The sequence below is a fragment of the Podarcis cretensis genome (assembly GCF_951804945.1).
Source record: "Podarcis cretensis genome assembly, chromosome: 18".
Taxonomy (NCBI): Eukaryota; Metazoa; Chordata; class Lepidosauria; order Squamata; family Lacertidae; genus Podarcis; species Podarcis cretensis.
In genome coordinates this window covers 2,086,635-2,110,634 of record NC_137188.1, presented here as the reverse complement: position 1 = coordinate 2,110,634, position 24,000 = coordinate 2,086,635, and the positions used below count along the sequence as shown (strand labels likewise).

The following is a 24,000-nucleotide window of genomic DNA, read 5'->3' as shown; positions in this document are numbered from 1 at the left end:
CTTTTTAGCTGGTTTCACCTCCCTTGTTTTCCAACTGGACATTGAATTCCTAACAGTTTCTGGAGATTCTTGGTTGAAAATGACTTTCCAGTCTATTTGGGAACGGATTAATAGATGCCTGGTGCTGGGAGTTGGGGGGATCTGTGCTGAATTCAAGAGGCTCACCAGCAACACCTTTAAATCTGTTTTGTGTTAGTTTTGCTGCCAGCTGGGTCGGAAGACAACAACACAAAGGTTCGTGAAATCATGCATGGTGTGAAGGCAGTGGGCAGAGAAAAGACTTCCTCCTTCTCTCATAAAAACACACAAATTAGAGCTTCTGCCAGTCCAGAATCCAGTGACAGGGAACTTGTTGCTCCCTTGTTAAATCTTCCCTGGCTGCCAGTCTGTTTCCAGGCACCCTTCAAAGGGCTGGTTGTGATCTATAAAGTCCTGCATGGGCCACATGACCTGAGAGATCATATCTTCCTCTACAAACCTGCCTGAGGGCTAAGTGTTGGTGCAAGGAGATTAAATAGACAGACAGACAGACAGACAGATATGTATGAAGAATTCCAGGATGCCAAGATCCAAGTCTGGGTTGTGTACTCTTAATCATTGGACCCACCAACTCTTCATCTTGTCCACTCTGTCTGCTGGAGCCTGTCTTCGCACGCAGGGGAAGCCCCTAACTCACCAAGAGTTGGAGACCCATTGGTTGCCCGCACATGGTTTAGCTGCCCAGTTCCCATGCTGACGGCACTTAGGAGCCACAGGTGAGAGCAGAGTGCAGGGTGGGGACCAAAGGTGGACAGACTACTCCAGGAGGAGGAGGACGAGTGTCCCACCAGAGGTACTGCCCCTCCCCTAACACCCTGTACAGCTTATTGGTGCTGGTGGGGCTGAAATCAGGGAGCGCAAACAGTAAAAAGGTAAAGGGACCCCTGACCATTAGGTCCAGTCATGGCTGACTCTGGGGTTGCGGCGCTCATCTTGCTTTACTGGCCAGCATGACTAAGCCACTTCTGGCGAACCAGAGCAGCGCACGGAAACGCCGTTTACCTTCCCGCTGGAGCAGTACCTATTTATCTACTTGCACTTTGACGTGGTTTCGAGCTGCTAGGTTGGCAGGCAACAGTAGGGGGCAGCATATTCAATATCAGGCAAAGAGGCAACTCATTCTACTTTTGCCTCCTTACTCCACCTGGCTGACTTCTGGAAGGAGCAATGCAAGAGCTACAAGCATAGTTAGGGAACAAATGCTCAGGCTGTTTTGGCCTCTGTCATCCCATTTGTCCACAGGTTAAGAACCTTTGGCCCTCCAGACATTATCCTCCCGGCAAGGAATGGGCAGCCCTGCCAATTTAGGTTCTCTCGGTTCCTCATTTTCCCGGTCTCCTTATCTGCCCCTGCCAGGACCAAAGCACACAACCACCTCACTATCTGATTGCTGTTCTAGTGGGGGGATCTGTCACGTGGCCTGCTGAGATTCACCTATCAAGATCTCAGGAGGCAGGACTCTGCCTCCTGCAGGAGGCAGAGTCCAGCCGGTGGTGGCAAAAAAAAAGCTATGGGGTCAAGAGGCGGGAGAGCTAAATGCCAGGCGCCTCCCTCCTTGGCAAGTATCAGGATGTGGAGACTCCGCCAGCCTCTTCTGCTGCCCCTGTCTTCTCCTGTCCTTCTCCTTGGCCCAACCAGGTGAGTCTCAATGAACTCCCTCTCCAAAGTGGTGCATCTGGCACCTTCATTATACAACTTGTGGAGAAGGCTGAAGACGTACCTTTACTCTGGTGGTTTGTGACACTTGAGGTGCATAGTTCTAGGACCCACCTTATATCTTTGATTGTAGATCGTTTTAAGCTATTTATAATACTGTGTTTTGTTTTGTTTTGCAATCATTTTAATTGATTTTCCAAAAAAAACACACCCAGTTAATATATCCAATCATAATACTCCAATTAAAATTATCCAATTATCTGCATTTTTCTGAGCAGATTTCAGACCTCAGCAGTGATTTGATAAGAGGGGAATCTGCACTGAATCAGTGGCGTAGCGTGGGGGGTGCAGGGGGGCCGGCCACAGCGGGCGCAACATCTGAGGGTTAGGGTTAGGGGGCGCAAATCCATGGGTTAGGGAGTGCAAATTACTTGCCTTGCCCCGGGTGCTGACAACCCACGCTACGCCACTGGGGCTAAGACAAGGGCTTGATGTGATGAGTAATATATCAGGTTGAGTAATATAATATTTTAGGTAATGATATAACAAGGACTGGAAACAAACTGAAATGTAAAGATGTAAAGTTTAATTTTTTTAAAACCATCAGACGGGACGAAGTGTCATGTGACCAAGACACCTGAGAGCCGAAGCCGCAAGGCAGGCTGGGAAGGGCTGGGCCTGGCCAGCATTGGGGCCTAGTCAAGTCCTCCAGGCCTGACTGCCAACTGGGGAGTCCCTCGGAGTCATGTGACTGGGCAGCCATTTTGTCTCTCTGGTCTCTGTAAGATTTCAGTCAGTCAGTCGCCTCGGTTCTGAGCAGAATGGAATCTCAGGCAGGCAGTTTGGAAGCAAGTTGTTGAGGAAGAAGTTGATTTTAACGCAGTAAAGCTCTTCTTCTCTAAAACTCTGCACTGCTAATTTACGCTGCGCGTCAGGAAGGGAAGTTGTTAGGCTCAGTTGAGCCAAAGAGATAAAACAAGAGGGTATGATATTATGTAATGTGATTGTAAAACAAATAAAAATCATATATATATATATATATATATATATATATATATGACTAGGCCTTGATGTGTTGTAAACAAAATCTGCCCTTTTTCCCTTATGGGGTATCCAAGAGCCCATATAGAGTCCTTACATAGGTTCCCTATTGGTAGGAGAAAATAACAGAGGCCAAGCAGTGAATATTGAGAAGCAAAGCAGCTAGTAAACTTAATCTTAGAATCATAGAATCATAGAGTTGGAAGAGACCGCAAGGGCCATCGAGTCCAACCCCCTGCCAAGCAGGAAACACCATCAGAGCACTCCTGACATATGGTTGTCAAGCCTCTGCTTAAAGACCTCCAAAGAAGGAGACTCCACCACACTCCTTGGCAGCAAATTCCACTGTCGAACAGCTCTTACTGTCAGGAAGTTCTTCCTAATGTTTAGGTGGAATCTTCTTTCTTGTAGTTTGGAGCCATTGCTCCGTGTCCGCTTCTCTGGAGCAGCAGAAAACAACCTTTCTCCCTCCTTTATGTGACATCCTTTTATATATTTGAACATGGCTATCATATCACCCCTTCACCTCCTCTTCTCCAGGCTAAACATGCCCAGCTCCCTTAGCCGTTCCTCATAAGGCATCATTTCCAGGCCTTTGACCATTTTGGTTGCCCTCCTCTGGACACGTTCCAGTTTCTCAGTGTCCTTCTTGAACTGTGGTGCCCAGAACTGGACACAGTACTCCAGGTGAGGTCTGACCAGAGCAGAATACAGTGGCACTATTACTTCCCTTGATCTAGATGCAATACTCCTATTGATGCAGCCCAGAATTGCATTGGCTTTTTTAGCTGCCGCGTCACACTGTTGGCTCATGTCAAGTTTGTGGTCAACCAAGACTCCTAGATCCTTTTCACATGTACTGCTCTCAAGCCAGGTGTCACCCATCTTGTATTTGTGCCTCTCATTTTTTTTGCCCAAGTGCAATACTTTACATTTCTCCCTGTTAAAATTCATCTTGTTTGTTTTGGCCCAGTTCTCTAATCTGTCAAGGTCGTTTTGAAGTGTGATCCTGTCCTCTGGGGTGTTAGCCACCCCTCCCAGTTTGGTGTCATCTGCAAATTTGATCAGGATGCCCTTGAGTCCATCATCCAAGTCGTTGATAAAGATGTTGAATAAGACCGGGCCCAAGACAGAACCCTGTGGCACCCCACTAGTCACTCTTCTCCAGGATGAAGAGGAACCATTGATGAGCACCCTTTGGGTTCGGTCAGTCAGCCAGTTACAAATCCACTGAGTGGTAGCATAGTCAAGACCGCATTTTACCAGCTTCTTTACAAGAATATCATGGGGCACCTTGTCAAATGCCTTGCTGAAATCAAGGTAGGCTACATCCACTGCGTTCCCTTCATCTACCAGGCTTGTAATTCTGTCAAAAAACGAGATCAGGTTAGTCTGACACGACTTATTTTTCAGAAATCCATGCTGACTATTGGTGATCACAGTATTCCTTTCTAGGTGCTCACAAACTGTTTGCTTAATGATCTGCTCCAGAATCTTCCCTGGTATTGATGTCAGACTGACTGGGCGGTAATTATTTGGGTCCTCTCTTTTCCCCTTTTTGAAAATAGGGACAACATTTGCCCTCCTCCAGTCTGCCGGGACTTCGCCTGTTCTCCAGGAATTCTCAAAGATGACTGCCAGTGGTTCTGAGATCACATCTGCCAGTTCTTTTAATACTCTTGGATGCAGTTCATCTGGCCCTGGAGACCTGAATACATCTAAACTAGCCAAGTATTCTTGTACTATCTCCTTAGTTATTCTGGGCTGTGTTTCCTCTGCTGAATCATTTGCTCCAAATTCTTCAGGTCGGGCATTGTTTTCTTTATCGGAGAAGACTGAGGCAAAGAAGGCATTGAGGAGTTCAGCCCTTTCTGTGTCCCCTGTTTGCATTTCACCATCTTCTCCTCTGAGTGACCCCACTGTTTCTTTGTTCTTCCTTTTGCTACGAACATACCCATAAAAGCCTTTTTTGTTGCTTTTAACCTCTCTAGCAAGCCTGAGTTCATTCTGTGCTTTAGCTTTTCTGACTTTGTGTCTACACGTGCTGGCTATTTGTTTGAATTCCTCTTTGGTGGTTTTCCCCCTTTTCCATTTTTTGTACACATCCTTTTTTAAGGATCTTTATTGATCTGTTGCAACAGGGTGCTCCCCTCACCCGCAGGAGAGGAGGAGGGCCCAGAAAAATGGTGTGCAAGGCCTTATAAAGACTTTTGAAATTGCCACCCTGTAGATCAAGACCACCCCCAGAAACATCATACATACATCACAGAAAGGAGGGGTGTAACCTAAGACCACCCCTCAGATACATCACAGCTACATCACAGAAAAGGCGGTCTAAAACAGAAATTTGAATGCTGTTGTTTTCCCTGTCTGCCAGGTTATCTGATAATGCCGCTCTGAGGCTGGGGAATTATTATTATTATTATTATTATTATTATTATTATTATCATCATCTGATTGCCTTTCCTGGTAGTCTGGCCATTCCTTTGAGATGGTGATTTCCCAATTCCTGAGACAATGGGAAGGTTCCCTCACCCCCTCCCTCCTTGCAGAGAAAACATTTGGTCAGCTTTGGAGTCAAAATGGTTTCAGGACTGTCTTCCTGTGCTGCTCCAGACGTGTGGTCCACATACCTATGTACGTGCTTGGTTGGTACATTTATGAACATTTATTATATATATAAGACCTTAATTTTTTTATTACAGATGTGACCCTGGAGGATTTACTAACAGGGTTTAGTCCCCCCCCCCAGTAAATGATGTAGAATAGGGGGGGTTTCTGCATGAGGTTCTTGCAGATCCATTGCAGAGTCAGATTGTTGGGGGCCCCGAAGCCAAGCCCCACTCCAGACCCTACATGGCTGCCTTGAAGGATCCCATAGGCCGTTTGCGCTGCGGTGGATTCCTCATGGTCCACCAGTGGGTAATGACGGCCACATACTGAAATGTGTAAGTATCACAAATCCCTTCCTGGTTTTTAGGAGGGGTGAAGATCATCAAGGGCAAAGCTAGTTGCTATGAGACCAAGCGGGGGCAGGGCGGGGGGGGGGCTCGTCTTTTGCACGGGGCCTGGGAGGGGATTGATTCCTGGGAACTCTGACACTAACTGATGCTTAGTTTCCAGCAATTCTACAGTCACCTTGGAGGCACATAGCATCATCATTAAAGAAACCCCTTTAGGAAGTGTTTGGCATTTAGGCTAACTATCCGCACGCAGAATATGGTATCCGTACCCACTCAAATGTTAACGGTCTTTTCAAGGTAGCTCACTCCAAGCAATCTGTCCCTCTATCAATACCCCAAGGCCAGTGATCCTGAAGGCTGACCTCCCCCAGTTATTGAATCCCACCCTTCTGAAGGCTCATTCCCTCATCCAGCAAAATGGATGTGAGCATATTCCAGTCACTTATACTTGGCCTGACCAATCCCCGGGTGCGGATGCTAAATGCTGCTACCCACTTCTGTGCTTTAGGGGGGCTCAAAGAGCTTTAAAAACCCTGTAGGAAGAAGAAGAGGCAACATGGTTTAGTGAGCAGGGAGAGGCTGGGGCAAAGAAAAGTTCAGAATCAGAGGCAGAAGAGGAATCTGGAGAGGAGGGAGGCCAAGAGACAGAGATGAGTCTGGCTGGTGAAGAGTCACAGGTGTCTCCCCCTCCTGCTGCAACAAACTCCCCTCTCTCTCCCCCCCCCCCGAACCAGGAGAGGCATGAAAAGAGCGGAAGAGAAGTTAGCTTCACACTGTCACAGTCTCAGATTGCTTGGGAAAAGCCCTGGAGAGGAGGGAACTTAGACGGCTGTGGGAAGACAGAGAACTTCAATCTCTGCAACTGCTTCACGGGGCAAGACATGCTGGAGATGAGTTGCTGTGCTCATCAAGCCTGACATTCCTGTCTTGATCCTATTTTTGCTAATAAAGGGTTAATTCTAACTTGCTCAGTGTGATTTATTGCTGGCTTGCTCCTGTCAATCCAGCAGGCTCTTGTGTTGCATCGGGCCAGTGGCACATCTAGGCTTGATGCAACGTAAGAAGAGCCTGCTGGAGAAGTCAGAGGGCAGAGCAGTAGGGGGCACCAGAGCCCAGAGAGAGGCAGAGAAAGACGGATCTTCCTTTGCCCAGCTGAGTTCTAGGAGGGTTACAGAGGAGGAGGAAGAGGAGGAAGCCAGAGGAGATTTTGCAGTGCAGTTCTCTAGCCATGTAATGTAATGTGTCCCCAAATGTACACACCAGGGTATAAAATGCATGCACTTATGAAAGTGACATACAAAGTTGCACTAAAATGAGGACCATTTGTTTAAGAAAATCAGAAGCTGACATGGAAATGTGAAGAACTGAATTTAGCATTGCAGACAGCAGGGAATGAGAAAGTGAGAGAAATTGAAACTGACCGTTTTGCCCCTGCCTAACGACTCCACACCCTGGAAAACCGCCATTTGCTCTTACTCAGAGCAGACACTTTAGTTTCTTTATCACATTGATTTATTCTTTCCTGCCTCCTTCTCCAGCTGGAGGCCTGTTCAGAGCAGCTAACCAAGTTTTAAAACAGTGAGCGCTGAGTCCAGCTAAGTTCCAGGAACACAGGAAGTTGCCTTTATCTCATCATCTCCTTCCATTCACATAGGCTCTTACTAAATAGGTTTGTGTTTAAATCAGGCCCCTTTCATCCAGAACCATGAGGACTGGAATCCTTATTTTTATGAAGAAGTGGCAATAATGAACCAAAACCAATTACATTAGGCAAAATTGTGGAGTGATATCTCTGTTTTAAAAGTAAAACAACTTAGGTAAATGTAATTAAATAGACATTTGATGTTTCTGTGAATACTGATGGTTGTTTCTTGGGTAAATAAGGGGAAACAAGAAAACATTTGTCCCCCCCCCACCCCAAAATATGGAGAACTGACTTGAAATAGGAAGAAATGAGAAATTGACATTGCCAGGTTCACCTATGCCTGCTCTCGAGTAGACATGCCTAGGATTGTGCTGCGAGGTGTCCAAGGTTTTGGGAATGCTGGGTCGGTGGGACGAGCAAAGGGGAGGCAGGGCGTCAGAAGGATGACAGAAGTTTGCAATGAAGTTTGTTTATTTCAGGAAACAATACAGCAACAGTAAGCACTAGCGGTACAGAAGAAGACAGAGGTTTCTCTGGGGAAAGCCGTGATCGATCCACAGGAAGAAGAGTTGCCTGTGCATCTGACTTCACAATGACCAAGCGCGTCTCTCGTATCTGACTCTCTCTAGCAGGGGCAGGAAGAATCTAGCCGGGAACAAGAAGCTGCTGGCTGCTTTTCTCCTCGCTGGCCTCACTCTTCCTTCATTGTCTCTTTGATCCAAGGGAGGTAGGCTGCGACACGCGTGTAAATTGATGGCGGGATTTGGAAGCCATAGGAGACGATTCCATGGGCCACTCCACTGCAGACCAGGGCACTCCCGGAATCCCCCTGAGCATGAATTGTGGGGTTGGAGAGGGGAGAAACTTATTTCACATTATTATTCACCATTGCATTTCTATCCCGCCTTTCCTCCAAGGAGTTCCAGGCAGATGACGCAACACTTCCCTCACAACCACCCTGCGAGGTAGGCTGGGCTGAGAGATGGAGTGACTGTCCCAAAGTCACCCAGTGAGTTTCATGGGCTGCTGCCAGCAACTCCTGGCTGGTTGCTCAGGAAAGTACAAAGACAAGTGAGTGTTTCTTACCAACCAGTTTTTATCCAGTATTTACAGAGGGGGCTACAGAACCCAGCCTCTTGGATGATGGCGTTGTCCTGAGTGAATCTCCACCTGCCCTCCCACGTCCTCATTCCTCTCTCCCATGGGTGCTGCTAAGGGCCCTCTGTCTTTGAGCTCTTTGCTCTCCTACTTTCAAGGCTTTCCAGGTTCTGGGAGAGGGGGGTCTGGAATGCTTTCTAAAGTCATGGTGTCCATCAGCTGTCGCCCCCCCCCCGGTGCTTCCTCCTCCTCCTCCTCCTCCCATTATTTCTCAATTTCCCCCCTCATCCGCCTCTGAGCTGTGACCTCCCTCAAACTCCTGGTGTGAATCTAAACAGTCTTCCTCTTCCTCCTCCCTGGAAGGGTCAAGCTGGGCAGGGGGTCTCCACCATTCCTCCTCTGCCCACTCCCGGACAGCAAGTGGGTCCCAGTCTGAACTGAAGTCTCCAGGTGTGCCTGCCTATCCCACTCAGGTGAGGGCTTGAACATCTGGGTGGACGAGAGCACTGGTAGATGATAGATAGATAGATAGATAGATAGATAGATAGATAGATAGATAGATAGATATAGATAGATGGCTTGCAAGCTTCATCCTGGCAGAAGCGCCTACAAATTAGTGGTAGCCAAACTTGGCCCCCCCAGCTGTTTTTGGACTACAACTCCCATCATCCCTAGCTCACAGGACCAGTGGTCACGGATGATGGGAAATGTAGTCCCCAAACAGCTGGCGGGCCAATTTTGGCCACCACTCTCATAGACTCTTGGGAGGGCATGGCCTCCTCCATTCCCTCTCCCCCTCTCCCAATTAACCTCCATCAATGCCAGTAGGCCGCACCACAAGCACAATCCTGCCTCCCCCTGCAGAAAAGGAAGTTTGATGGGGGTGGATTCAAACAGTTGTGGATTGAGCAGTTCTGGGCGGGGGGGGGGGGGAAGCTGCAGAAAGATAGATCTGCTTCTGCAGGACTGAAACCACTCACATTTAGAGCTCAGTGAATGCACAATTAAAGCACAGGCTTCTTCCAGTGAACCCTGGGACCTGTTCCCAGGTTTCTGTGGGGGAAGTTGTGTGCATGCGACTGATAATCTGTCATGCAAGAACAACACAATCCGTTTTAAAACGTTGGCGTAAAAGTCTTCTGAAAGATCACAGAAGGATGCAAAGTGGAGACATTTTTAGAGTTGGGGCATTTTTTGTCTGAATTGCAAGAAGCAGAAAAACCACTAACGTGGATTCATCCTTGCTCTTTGCCTTGCCCACAACAGGCAATTGCACTCTGTTTCCGTTTAAATCAGCACAGGGATCGCCCAAGTGGCACCCATGGGTGCAGTCATACTCTTCCGGTCTTCCCGGGGTCTCTGGGTTCTCTCCCCACCCCTTAGTGCTGGTGGCTGCCTTTTCCTCCCTTGAGAAGTATACAGAGCTGAAAGGGGGCAAGGGGGCTCCTTCCCCACTTCCTCTTTCAACTCTATGGACTTTGCAAGGCTCAGATGAATTCCACCGGAAGGGACCAGAGGTGGCGGCACCAACAGCCCTCACTCAAAGATCCAAAGCAGCCCATGGGCCTAAAAAAAAAGATGTTGGCAGCCCCAAAACTTTTAGTAAATATTTCTAAAAATTGCATCTCTGCATATGAATTAGCACGTGCAATTTTGTAAAATGCATGGGATTTTGTTCTGCATTCTCCTTGTTTTTGACAATGACATGTGGGCTTACGTTGCTGACGTCGCAGAGCTTGGCCCGGCTGCCGGCACACACCATCCCATCGGTGAGTTCCGGAATGAACTGGAGGCACTTCCGGCGGCCAAGGGCGGTGACATTGGTCTCAAAAAGTTTGGAGCTGCCTTCGTATCTCGCATCAATGCGGCCCCATCCAGCCACAAAACATTCTGTGTCTTTGAGGAGGTCGTTTTCGTTTTCTGGTAATGGGATGACTTGGACGTACTTGTTGATCTTGGCTTCACGGTCGAGCTTCAGAGGAGGAAGGAGGAGAAGAGGATGGTCTGAAACCGGCCTGCTTCCAGAGAGTAATGAGACATCACAGAGAGGGCACTAATAGCTCAGGGTGGGGGAGAAACTTTATCCACTTAACGTTTAACGTTAATTTAATCTGTGCTTTTGGAAATAATGGGTAGTATCTGGCTAAGTTCTAGATTCATAGATTTAAGTAAGTCATGTCCTTTAATTTTAATCTGTCCAATCCAAGTCTAAAGTTGAATACAACCCAAGTCATTCATCAAAACATGGCCTTCCTTTGAAATTCATGCTTCTCTGAATTTTGTAGTGCAAATTTCCACAGCCAAGTAATGTGCACGTAGAGTGGAAATATGTATATACCAGGGTAAAGTATGCATATAAGTGCATATAATCATGAAAACAAGCCTTATGAGGAATGGTTGAGGGAGTTGGGTATGTTTAGCTTGGAGAAAAGAAGACTGAGAGGAGATATGAGAGCCAACTTTAAAGAGCTGAAGGACTGTCACACACAAAACGGAGCAGCTTGTTTTCTGCTGCTCCAGAGGGAGAACCCGAACTGATAGAGTCAAATGACAAGGAAGAAGAAGAAGAGTTTGGATTTGATATCCCGCTTTATCACTACCCAAAGGAGTCTCAAAGCGGCTAACATTCTCCTTTCCCTTCCTCCCCCACAACAAACACTCTGTGAGGTGAGTGGGGCTGAGAGACTTCAGAGAAGTGTGACTAGGTAAGAGTTGTGTGGCGAGTTCCCAGCCCCCCCCCCCAGTGAAATAATGACACGTGGCACAATTATTGGTTACAGGTGATGAGCGGTATTGGCTTAGGCATTGGTCCTAACAGACTATATCTGACTCCAGCCCATCCGCTTGAAGTCCAGGAAGGGTTAACCACCAGTCGGGGGAGTCCTGCTGATGTACATTAACTAGGAACTCCCCCGGGGTCACCCACTGGGGGCGTGCCTTAGGCCCTCACCTTCATTGGCTTCGGACAGGGCCACGCCCCCCCAGAATCCTTTATCGGACTACCCTTCAATATGTGGGGCAGGTGATGGCACTTCCTCCCGTCTTCCTTCTACAGAACTATACCAATGCCTAACAGCCAATACCCAGAAAGTTTTGATGATTTACTACGAGGTAGGCGAAAACCAAGTGGTTGGTGCCAATTTGCCAAGTGCAAAAATTCCTACCAGGCCGCTCAACGGCGACCAACTGAGGTCCATAGGAAGGCCAAAGAACGAAAACCTTATAGAGTGGGAGGGTGGGAAACAGGAACCACTGGCAGGCGGGGAAAGAGAGAGATCCCCGGCCGCGTCCTGCCTTAAGTAGGGCAGGCCACGCCCCCAGAGCCAGCCAATTGGCTGGCAAGGGGATGACGTGGCTGGGAATCCCCCCAGTCGCTCCAGCCGCCGCGCATGTGGTGGGGCCGTGAAGCCCACAACTCCACCTCCTTTTAGGGCGGAAGTGGCTCTGTTCAACAAGAGAACCTGGGAAAGTGTTGGACTCTCGTTCATGGGGTGGGGGGAGCTTAAACATAGTTTGGATAGCAGAGACTCTTTAGCTATGACTCTTGCTTTTCAGGGGGCTGGACTGGGTGACTTTTGGGGTGAGGCCTCCCAGCTCTACAAGTCTAGCAAAACAATAATGCATTCTATTAGGGGGAAATTGGGTTAGGGAAATGTGCATATTAAGCAAAACTGCATTTGCACACAACTGCTGGTGAGTTTTCAAGAGAGTGTTTTAAAAAGATGCAAGTTGATATAGAAATGTGGAGAACAGGAAAATAAGATATGGGGAGAAACTAAGAGGGACAGATTGCCTCCCTGCTGGCAACATGCCTTTGTTGTGATTTTGGAGGTTTTTGTTTGTTTTCACTGATCAGATAAAATGGGGGGGGGGCGTGGAATTTTGATGGAAATGTCCTCCGATAGACACTTTACCTGAGTATATGCCTTTCTGTAGACACAACTTGACTGGAGAAATAAATTGCTGGTTTCAGAGATGTGCTGATTTTGAAAAGGTGGCTGTGTTTGGGTTTATGTATTATTCCAAAATTGCCAATTGGTATGTGTGCCTGTACAGTGGACCTTCGACTTACGTTACCCTCAGGTAACGTAAACTGCAGGTTGTGAAAGCGGCAAACCTGGAAGTGCTACTCCCTGCGCACATGCGCAGAAGTGGTCTCTCCGGTTATGAAAACCTCGGGATACGGCCGGACCTCTGGAACGGATCCTGTTCGCAACCGGAGGTACCACTGTAAATACAAAATTTATTGAATTTATTCCCCACCCCTTGCAAGTAGTGGGCTGCATAGAATATCAACCTACTACCTGTTTGACTTGACTTGCCATCTTACTTTTCTGTATGTGGATACAGAACGCTATTTGCAACCTGAAATTTGATAGTTCCATAAATAATGACATATGCATTTCGGGCGAAAGCACCAGTTGATAATCTTTCTCCATACCTTTAACAGAAGGATGTCGTTGAAGGGGGTTCCAGCAACCACCATATAATCCGGATGCTGATGGTAACTTTTGACTCCAAACACCTGCTGGGTGCTTTCGACGGCCTTCAGGTCGTGAGCACCCAGAATGACGGAGATATCTCTTTGAACAAGAAGAGAATCAACAGAAAGCCACAGCCGATTACCCCCCCCCCCGGCTTCCATATGTAATCACATTCACCTTAGCATTTCTCCATCACCCTATTTACCTTCTTTTTATGCTTAGAGAAATTAACTTTAGTATTTGTAAACCGGTATCAAAAATCAACATTACAAAATATTTTAAATCAAAGCCGCAAACATTTTCAAATCTTTACAATGTTCTTTCATGTACTGTAGACCGTACATACAACGCTGTTTCAGTGCGCTGCTCTGGTTCGCCAGAAGCGGCTTAGTCACATGACCCGGAAGCTGTCTGCGGACAAACGCCGGCTCCCACAGCCTATAGAGCGAGATGAGCGCACAACCCCAGAGTCCGTCACGACTGGACCTAATGGTCAGGGGTCCCTTTACCTTTACCTTTATACAGTACATTTTAAATTATTTCTATGCAATTTTACACACGTTCTACTTACCCAGTCTAAAAATCTTTTCAATTCCAAAGTCAACTTTTTAGCCCCCCCCCCTCATTTTTGGAAGCTGAAAGTCTAAAAATTCAAACCCACTCTGCGTTACCACGACTCACCCATTGCAGTGGGCTGCAGTCAGGACCCACTGGGGGGCCACAAGGAATCCCCCGCACATGAAACCTCTGCCTCCTTTCAGAGCTGCCATGTACGTCCTTGTATGTGGCTTTGATTCACCACCCCCGACGATCTTGCTGCGGAGGCTGCCTGGAAGAGAGAGACCAGAGTCACCGATTCCACCACACCGTGAAATGGCGTCAATCTTGGAACCGTCAAGGTAGGACTTGGGAGAGAAGGAGTCTTGTGAAGTGGCTGGTCGGCTTGTCTATCCAGCACATCTTTTAAGAATCTTAGCCATCCCAATTGGTGACCCTCACCATCTCCAGTGGGAGGGAGTTCCATAGTTTTAACTATGTGCTGAGTGAAGAAGCACTTTCTTTTATCTGCCCTGAATTCCTCAGCATTTGCCTTTATTGGATGTCCACAATTTCTAGAGTTATGAGACACCGGGGCGGGGGGCGGGGGGCGCAACCTTTCTCTATTGTCGTTCTGCTTGCCATGTGCCATTTTAAACACCTCCATCAAGTCACTTGCCTTTTCTGTAAACTAAGAAGTACAAAATGCTGCAACCTTTTCTCATAGGGCAGTTGCTTCAACCCAGTGATCATAGGATCACAGAATCCTAGAGCTGGCAGTGACCCCCAGGGCAATGCAGGAATCTCTCCTGAGGCATCCCTGACAGATCATCCTCTGCTTAAAAACCTCCCGTGGAGGAGAGCCCACCGCCTTCCGAGGGAGACTGTTCCATGGTCAAACGGCTCTGGCCGTCAGATTGGATGAAGTCGCTACTCACCGCCAGTGTCCAAGTGGGCAGTCAAAAGGGCAAAGAGGAGGAAGCAGAATCTCCCCGGCTGCTCCATCGTTCTGCCTCTGAAGTTGAAGGAAGGGACCGGACTGGCTCTCTTCATGTGACATCATGTTTTATAGACTGGCTACTGGCAGCTGGAAACGGTTTTGCACGACCACCTAATCTTCCTCTTCCTTTATCTGTGATCTGGATCCAACAATCGTTGGTACAGGAGGCTTACTTCTTGGAAGGGAAGTGCTGAGCAAGATAATAGAGCTGGGCTGGGGTCGCGTGTGGCCCTTGTGACTCTCCCCTGGCTCCACGCACGGCCCTGACCCTGCCTAAGACCCTCCGTCAGTCTTTTGGCTAAACATGGGCCCTTGCTTGCCTGGGTGGAGGATGAAGCGGGTGAAACTTTTTTCAAAGAGGGCCAGATTTGATGAAGTGACCATACGTGAGGGCCGACCAAAGAGCTTTTCTTAGGTTTGAAGTGTTTCGGCTTTTATTGGGATTTCCCCCCAAAGTTGTTGACCTTTTTTAAGGAATGTTAAGCTTTTTTTAGGATTTGACCCCAATAAACAGCCACAGAGGCTGGATAAAACAAGCCCCAAAATGGACTTTGGACATGCCTGGCCTAGGAACTACCTGTCAGGGACTCAGCGGAAGCGCAGGGAGGAGAGGAGATGGAGAGCGAGGGGGAGCAATCCGAGGGCAGCGTAGGAGAATATGACAGCAGCCCGATAGATTCCATGAGCCTCTCCAGCGAATCGGAAGATTCACAGAAGGGGGCGCCGATGGGCAGGGCAAGGGGCGACCCAAGGGGGACACCCCAGAAGCAAGGGGCCAGCGGGGACTCCCAGAGCAGCAGTTGGAAATCAGGACCAGCTTCCCCACCAGAGCGTAGTGGGGGGGAGGAGTCCCAGGTGTCAGAGCCCACATATGCACCACCAGCGAGAGAAGATGAGTCAGGTTTGACCACGCCTCCATCGGAGAGCGAGTTAACGGTCAAGAGGAAAGTTGCAGGCTGGGCGCGCGCGCCAAGTTCAAAGGTACAGGCGAGCGGCACAGAAGGTAGCCCGGATAGAGAACCAGGTCCTAAAGCCCGCCGGAAGGAGGGGCAAGAATCGTCAGGGTCAGCGTCAGAGGAGTCCAGGAAGGATGAGACCCTAGCGGGCAGGAGGGCCCAGAGGAGAAAGGAACTTAGGAAGAGGTGGAGCAAGGCGAGGGTCTTAAACTGGTGTGGAAGGGGAGGAGACTCAGACGGGACTTCGCCGGTCTAAGGTCGAGACGTAGAGCTGCACGCTGCGGCTTTAAAATGGAAACTGAATCTCAATAAAGACTTTTGTACATAACTACAGCCTAGCGTTGGTCCTCTGTGAGCTGGGACCTGGAGGCAGCTCTGACACTACCCTACTGAGCAAAAGTAGAATTTACATTTATTGTTCCGCCCACTTTTGCCTCAGGCCCCGCCCACCACTGGGATGTGCCCCTCGGAAGACTGCCCGGACATTCGCAGGGAAACCAAAATGCTTGTTTACAAAGCTATTGTACTACCAACCTTACTATATGCTTGTGAAACATGGACCACTTATAAACGCCATCTCCAACTCTTTGAAAGATTCAATAATAGTGCCTCCGAAAAATTGTACACATCACTTGGGAAGACAGGCGAAATAATATCAGTATACTGGAAGAAGCAAAGATCACCAGTGTTGAAGCAATGATTCTTTAACATCAACTTCATTGGACTGCTCATGTTGTGCAGATGCCTGATGATCGTCCTCTATTCTGAACTTAAAAATGGAAAGTGTAATGCTAGTGGTCAACAAAAAAGGTTAAAAGACTCTCTCAAGGCAAAGCTAAAAAAAATGTAGTATCAACACCAACAATTGGGAAACACTTGCCTTCGAGCGCTCAAATTGGAGAACTGCCTTTCCCAAAGGTGTCATGGGCTTTGAAGACACTTGAACTCAGGACGCAAGGGAGAAACGTGCTAGGAGGAAGGCACGCTTGGCAAACCCTCACCGGGATCAACTCCCGCCCGGAAGCCAATGTCCTCACTGTGGAAGGACGTGTGGATCCAGAATTGGCCTCCATAGTCACTTACGGACTCATTGTTAAAACCGTGTTTATGGAAGACAATCTTACTTGGTTCCGAGGGGTCGCCTAGGAAGGGGCCTTGTTCTGAGTCACAGCGCTGGCCCACCGAGCCTTGTGTTGCTGCCCCTGACTGACAGGGGACCTTCCCAGTCCCAACTGGAGATGCCACTGGATGTTGAACCTGGGATGTTCTGCATGAAGTTGCTTCTAGAGCTCTGGGCACCTGTGCGCGCCAGTCTAGTGTCTAGGCACCTATTCCCAGATCTGCGCTCCAGGAGCAGCTGCAGCCACAGCGGACCACACTCCCTCCACCAGAGACGGAGACTGCGCCTGCACGGAAACCGCCTCTGCTCTCCCCTCTTCAGTCCTCTCCTGGTTCAGGGAGACAGTGGTACAGGAGAGGGTTGAGAAGCCCCTGGCCCTTCACTTGCCTGACCTGCCTCTTCCTCCAACCCACCCTGTGTTCCACCCTCCAGCTTTGAAGCTTCTGCTGCCTTGCTCCCTGGCAAACCACAGTGCCCCACAAACCACTGCCTGCCTCTCCTGAGCCGGACTCTAGCCCCCCCCCCCCCCGGCACACACTTGTTGGCATCCTGCCAGTTTGTGACAGTGCTTCACCATTGCTCTTTGGCTAGGGGTGGAAGGATCTGTCCATTTCTGTTCCCTTGGTTTCTCATTTTTCCATGTTGAATAATGTGACGTGCCCAGGAAACCTGCAACCCTCCAGATAGGCTCCAGCTCTGACTCCTGTCACTCTTGAACGTTGGCCACGTTAGCCGGGGCGCAGGAATCTCACCGCATCTGGAGGCACAAAGGTTCCCTTTATCAGCTTGATGGAATCATGGTGGGACTGTCAGAAAACTGCCATTTCCCGTCCGATAACAGTGAACGTCGTGCCCTTGCTTAGATACAGTTGCAATATAAATTATTAGGTTTATCATCAACATCTGCAGGCTTTTAGCGGTTTGCAATGAGCAAATAATAAAAAAGCAGTGAAATAGCTCAACACAAGTGGTTCCCCCCAATTCAGCTGAAACTGCAACTTATTCTGGCTTCTCCAGTCTCACTATTATGCAGGCCCTTCATGGCAAGCGCCTTCAGGACTTAGTAGAGCAGCCTTTTGCTGCTATGACCTGCTGCAAACCCGTTGCTCGGTCCCAGCTCCTGCCAACCTAGCAGTTCAAAAGCACGTCAAGAGTGCAAGTAGATAAACAGGTACTGCTCTGGCAGGTTTCCGTGCACTGCTCTTGTTTCGCCAGAAGTGGCTTGGTCATGCTGGCCACATGACCCGGAAAAACTGTCTGCAGACAAACGCCGGCTCCCTCGGCCAGAAAGCGAGATGAGCGCCGCAATCCCATAGTCGTTTGCAACTGGACTTAACTGTCAGGGGTCTTTTACCTTTGTACTTCTTACCTACCTAGGAAGTCTGTTGGTCTACCTAGCTCAGTATTGCCTACACTGACTGGCAGCAGCTCAGCAGGGTTTTGGACAGGGGGTCTTTCTCTCCCATCCCTACCTGGAGATGTTGGCAGGGACTGGACCAGAGGTCTCTTGCAAGCAAAGCAGGTGCCCTGCCACTGAGCTGTGCTTCTTTCCCTCAAAACAAAGCAAGATTCTAGTCCTCAATATTCTCAAATTAAATAGGAACATGGGGGAGCTGCCTCTTGGGTCCATTTGGCTCAATACTGTCTACTCTCTGGGGTTTGGGGCAGTTGAGTTAGGAACTTGTCTATCGGCTCTGGTGGATGGAGCGGATGAGACCAAGAGGGGGTCCAACGGCCAAGCAGGCGGTTTCTGCACGTGCCGTAGATGGAAGCGAGCGGCAGGTGGGGCTTGTCCACCTGGGAAGTGAGCCCACCTAGGCCCTAAACCTCTGCCGCCTTGCGGCTACACTCATTTGTGAGAAGGGCTTCAGGAGTAAACCCCGATCATTAATGAGGGTGTGGGAGAGGTATAAAGATTTAATAGAACAAAAAACACCCTGGCGGTTATCACCAATTGAAGCTTCGTTACTCAAACCACTCGGTAAAAAGGGGAAATGGCCAACGTATATTTACTGAGAGATCAAGAAAGAAAGTGGAAATTAAAAGATTATAAGGAAATTAAAGACCATTTTCAGAGTTGGTTGCACTACAATTACATGAGATGTATAAGGAAGATAATAAGAAAGGGTTTAGCTATACAATTTCTAGATTTGAAAAGGAAGTTATAGCAGAAGAAGTGAAGCTGCTGAAGAAAGCATATAGTATTCTGCTAGAATGGGAAACAAAAGATGAGGAGGTCAAATCAGTCATGATCAAATGGGCACAAGATATAGGACATATATACAATTTGAGGACTGGGGAAAGCTGTAGAAGGTAGATCTGAAATTTACAGATTGCTCTCTGTTGGTAGAAAACTATATGAAAATGATGTATAGATGGGCTCCTGAGGGGCAGGACCTGACACAAGCTCCCTTGGTGGAGGGACGGCAGGTGGCACTTGTGGGGAAAGTTGTGGGTCATGGCAGCTGAAAGGGGTTCAAATCGAAAGCATCCTTTTCAGCCACTTGGTCTCCATTTGTTGAATATGTTCTGAGATGAGTCACCAGTACAAATAGCAAAAATGTATAAAACCGGGTCAAACGTATGTTGGAAATGTAAAGAAAAAGAAGGCACTTTGCATCATATGTGGTGGGAATGTAGAGAAGTCAAAAAAATTGGGAAATGATATATAATGAATTGAAAAAATGTTTAAAATGACATTTGTAAAAAAAACCAGAAGCATTTTTCTTAGGGATTGTAGGACAAGACCTGCCAAGAAAAATAAATAACTTATTTAGGTTTGCTACAACAGCAGCAAGAGTCTTGTTAGCACAAAGATGGGAGAATGAGGAAATCTCAACGAAAGAAGAGTGATATGAAAAACTGATGAGTTATGCAGAATTGGCCAAGTTGACATATAAACTGTGTGACAAGGACAATCGTGATTTCAAGGAAGAATGGGAACTTTTTACAAATATATTTAAAAAGACAACAAAATTATCTGGACTCCTTGGCAGGTTTTGAATAAACATCCACAAATTTATTGGTTGAATATATAATAGATAAGGCAATGATATGTACAATTTTAGAATATGCAGAGAACAATATGTGCAAAGAAACCAGAGAGACGAGCTGAGGGAAGTCTTTGGGGGGTGGAGAGGGAGGGAGGGGAGGGGATAAAAAAGGGGGGGAATGTAATTGGATATATTGATTGATAATCTGGTTGTTAATATATATATTATTAAACCCCTAGGTTTATATAATAATATATATATATTATTAAACCCCAAGGAACAACCCACGCTCGCTGCCTTCCAGGAGGGACATCTCCAGGAGAAGTAAAGGCTAAGGGTTAAAAGGTAAAGGTAAAGGTACCCCTGCCCGTACGGGCCAGTCTTGACAGACTCTGGGGTTGTGCGCCCATCTCACTTAAGAGGCCAGGGGCCAGCGCTGTCCGGAGACACTTCCGGGTCACGTGGCCAGCGTGACATCGCTGCTCTGGCTAGAGCCAGAGCCAGAGCCAGAGCCGCACACGGAAACGCCGTTTACCTTCCCGCTGGTAAGCGGTCCCTATTTATCTACTTGCACCCGGAGGTGCTTTCGAACTGCTAGGTTGGCAGGCGCTGGGACCGAGCAGCGGGAGCGCACCCCGCCGCAGGGATTCGAACCGCCGACCTTTCGATCGGCAAGCCCTAGGCGCTGAGGCTTTAACCCACAGCGCCACCTGCGTCCCATAGGGTTAAACCTGACACAAATCCAGAGTGCAGTCCCTAAAGAGGTTGGGTGGAGCTTTGTACTTCAAATGATTGAGTTAATGTGGAAAAGAGAATAAATGACAAGGCACTTGTTAATTGGAAATAAACCTTGGGGGAATCTAATATCTCATATCAAAACTCCCCTCCTTCTGGCAACTCCTGCTGCAGCCAAGCTGGTGCCAAACGTCCTGCTCTGCTTCCTGGCATATGTGTGTGTGTGTGTGTGTGTGTGTGTGTGTGTGTGTGTGTCTGTCTGTCTGTCTGTCTGTCTTGTTGTCTAGGCAGGCACCCTGCCCGGGCTTGTGGCCCTTGGGTGCTGCTCATGCAGCAAAAACAAGGCAGGAGGTGGCAGTTAAGAGATTCTTCCAGCCCTGCCTGCAGATGGTGGTGGGTTGAACCTGAAGCCTTCTGAACGCTCTAAGCCCTGAGCTAAGGAAATGTGCAGATTGGTTTGGCACCTAAACTCCACCCTGTTTCGTTGTTCCTGTTTTAGGCAAAGGTCTGCAGTCCGGTGACAGACTATCTTTTCATGGAGAAAATCCCAAAGTCAATCTCCAGCCTCTCCAGGTAGGATCCATCATGATTGGAGGACTATGACCAGCCAGTGCAAACAGGACAGAGGCAGAGGGACCAGTGACTTGGCAGAAAGCAGGCCCCTTATTCCGACCATGAGGACTAGAGTGCTGGTTTTTCATAAAGCGACTCCTTATGAGTAAAGGGCTCCTGAGGGGCAGGACCTGACACAAGCTCCCTTGGTGGAGGGACGGCAGGTGGCACTTATGGGGAAAGTTGTGGGTCATGGCAGCTGAAAGGGGTTCAAATCGAAAGCATCCTTTTCAGCCACTTGGTCTCCATTTGTTGAATATGTTCTGAGATGAGTCCCAGGGGCCAGGCAGAGAGGGGTAGGGGGCCTCATTGGGGAAGGGAGAGACCCTTGGCTCTCCCCCACTGCTCTCCTGTGTCTCCAGACAGCACCCCTCCCCTGGAGGTGTGATGATGTCATAAAAAGGCAGGTGAGGAAAGGGCCCATTGGCTCCAGCCCCTCCCTCCTCCTGACTGACAGCTGAGGAGCCGAGAGAGGAGAAGAGGCCCCACCATTTCTCTCTCTCTCTCTCTGCTGGGTGACAAATTTGCTGGATGGATCTCGCACTTCCCAGGGTGAGTCGTGTTTCCAAAGCCAACGACCAGGGAAGAGCTTTCTGTGTCAGGCCAGTGGCCCATTGAGGCCAGCATCTTGTTCTCACCGACCGCGGCCCAAATGACCCAAACAGGCGGATCCTGCAAACAGCACCCAAGGGCAGCAGCGACTCTCCCCTTGTGCCGTTTCCAGCAACTGGCACTCAGAAGCATAGCTGCCTCAAACTATGGAGGCAAAGGTATAGCCATGATGATGATGATGATGATGATGATAATTTATTATTTGTACCCCACCCATCTAGCTGGGTTTTCCCAGCCACTCTGGGCGGCTTCCAACAAAGATTAAAAATACATCAAAATGTCACACATTAAAAACTTCCCTGAACAGGGCTGCCTTCAGATGTCTTCTAAATGTCAGGTAGTTGTTTATTTCCTTGACATCTGGTGGGAGGGCGTTCCACAGGGCGGGTGCCACCACCGAGGAGGCCCTCTGCCTGGTTCCCTGTAGCTTTGCTTCTCGCAGGGAGGGAACCACCAGAAGGCCCTTGGCTAATAGCCGCCAGTAGCCCTCCCTTCAACGAGTTTGCCCAGTTCTCTTTCAAAGCTACCCAAGCTGGTGGCCACTTCTGCCTCCTGCCTCCTGCGGGAGCAAGTTCCATAGGTTAACCCCATGCCAAGTGAAGAAGGACTTGGAATCATAAAGCTGCAGAGCTGGAAGAGAACCCCAATGGTCATCTAGTCCAACCCCGTGCGGTGCAGGTCTTTGGGTATGTTGCCCCAGTCACCACGTTCTCCCTTTGTTCCTTTTTCAGCCCAGACATGTGACCTCCCCTGCTGGCTCTTCCACCACCTGCTCCAGCCTCTACCCTACCTTTGAGTTCACCTGGTCCTGTGCCCAGGAGTAGTATTTTGGGAGTTACCTATGGCTCACAGACACCCTCCGCAATGCTACTGCCAGCATCCGAGTGTCCCATACCACCCGCGAGCACCGTATCCCAGCTACCCTCCAGGACCGCATTTGAAATCTTGTCCATCCTGCCCCAGGTGCAATGCGTATGGCTACAGAGGCTACCCACCTGGGCCTGCGTACCCACAGCACAGGGGTGAAGACTGCTTCACCTGCTGCCTGAAAGCTTGTGCTGCCATCTTTTGCTGCTGCTGCGTTATAGACATGGTAACTTACGACTGCGACTGCAACTACGGCTGAGCACCCCAAGACCCTCTCAATGCCTCTGGCATGGATTGCTGCGTAGCCTCTTCTTCTTCTTCTTCCTCTCCGCCTCCTCCACAGCTTCCAAGCACTGTAATAAATGCTGTGCTCTGCGCAGGCAACAGAGAGGCAAGTCTGCCGCAGAGATGGCACCATGGTTGGTTTGTTTGTTTGTTTGTTTTGTTTAAAGCATTTGCCACCAAAGCTCCCAGAGTTTTAAAAAGAATGGTGTGGATTGTGTTCTGCTAAATCTTCTGGGTCTGGAAGCAGCTGTCAGGGCTGGAGTCAGATGCAGGCCAGCACGGAAAGCATCAGGCTTTGTTGTTGGTGAAGTTAACTCTTTATTCAAGGAAACAGCATACAACTCAGCAACACTCCCCAGCAGCCCTTGCCCCATGGAGCCAGTGCCAGGACTGAAGGTCCCTGCTCTCCACCCTCTCTAAGGCTTCTCCTCTCCCAGATGTTTCCCAAGCAGTCTCAAACTGCGTCTGCGCACCTCTGGCCTCTGTTTTGCCCTCCACATTATTCTGAGCATTCTAGGAGACCAGGGCACAGGGGTGCTTGTCGCACCAAGAAGGGCTTCTTCAGCAGCCTCTTGACCCCTCCCTCCTGTGTGTCAGCCTCTGAACTGCTTCCTGTCGCAGGCTCTTCTTGCTCACTACACCCTGTTGCTCCTTCAGCATCCAGCATCTTCTCCCAATCCACTCCCTCTGACCTCTCCTTGGTGTCCCACCACCAATTGCCTGACTCTGAGCCTTCCTCCTCAGGGGGTTCCCACCACTTGTCTGTGTCCAGCCAGTTCCTGACAGCAGCCTTCATTTCTTTCCTGACCCACCTCTTTGTAGAACAGCCTCCAGGTGTCTCTGACTGCAAAGCTCCTCTCTGTTCCACTAGCCCCAGCCAGTAGAGACGGGGGAAATGCAATTCAGTTTGCAGTTCAAGGCAGGCCTACCAAATCCACACTTCAGTCCTGCACCAATGCATGGACTGAAACGCAACTGTCCTTTAAAATCCACTCTTCTCTGGGTGCTCTTCTGCCCCATGCTCCTCTGCCTTGGCCAGAGGCTCTTACGCAAAATTAAATACATATATATTCCCGCGAGTAACAGTACAAGTTTGGCAGCAAACACAGAGTTCAGGAGCCACAGTTCAGGAATCAGACAAGACATTCGAGACTGGAGGGAAGTAGCGATAGATGTCCCAACAGTTTCTGCACCCTGCCCGCCAAGCTTTGAAAGATGAGGTGTGACACTCACTCCTGAGGCTCGCTCGCTTTGAGAGAATGTCAGAATTGCAAGCAAGCGCTCCTCCAGGATGTGTTGGTCTGCTCCCAATTCTTCATCCTACTGTTAGGACCCTGATCAAGCGCAGACTTGATTT

General features: G+C 48.9%; 1 protein-coding gene and 1 long non-coding RNA gene across 3 annotated transcripts; one reads left to right on the top strand and one right to left on the bottom strand.

The window, feature by feature from the left end:
- Nucleotides 1-7,797: 7,797 nt before the first annotated feature.
- On the bottom strand, nucleotides 7,798-14,698 carry LOC307207156 (mast cell protease 9-like). Its single transcript, XM_079960917.1, has 5 exons — nucleotides 14,402-14,698; nucleotides 13,608-13,755; nucleotides 12,884-13,025; nucleotides 10,160-10,414; nucleotides 7,798-8,173 (listed from the first exon to the last, which is right to left on the bottom strand). The coding sequence occupies exons 1-5, from the start codon at nucleotides 14,514-14,516 to the stop codon at nucleotides 8,036-8,038; spliced, it is 798 nt and encodes a 265-aa protein (XP_079817043.1). The 5' UTR covers nucleotides 14,517-14,698; the 3' UTR covers nucleotides 7,798-8,035.
- A 5,863-nt stretch (nucleotides 14,699-20,561) lies between these two features.
- LOC307207346 lies at nucleotides 20,562-22,772 on the top strand. Of its 2 annotated transcripts, XR_013834658.1 has the most exons (3): nucleotides 20,646-20,660; nucleotides 20,767-21,431; nucleotides 22,223-22,772. It is a non-coding gene; the product is annotated as an uncharacterized lncRNA (long non-coding RNA). The 2 variants fall into 2 exon arrangements; XR_013834657.1 differs by having other exon boundaries at nucleotides 20,562-21,431.
- The last annotated feature ends 1,228 nt before the right edge of the window (nucleotides 22,773-24,000 follow it).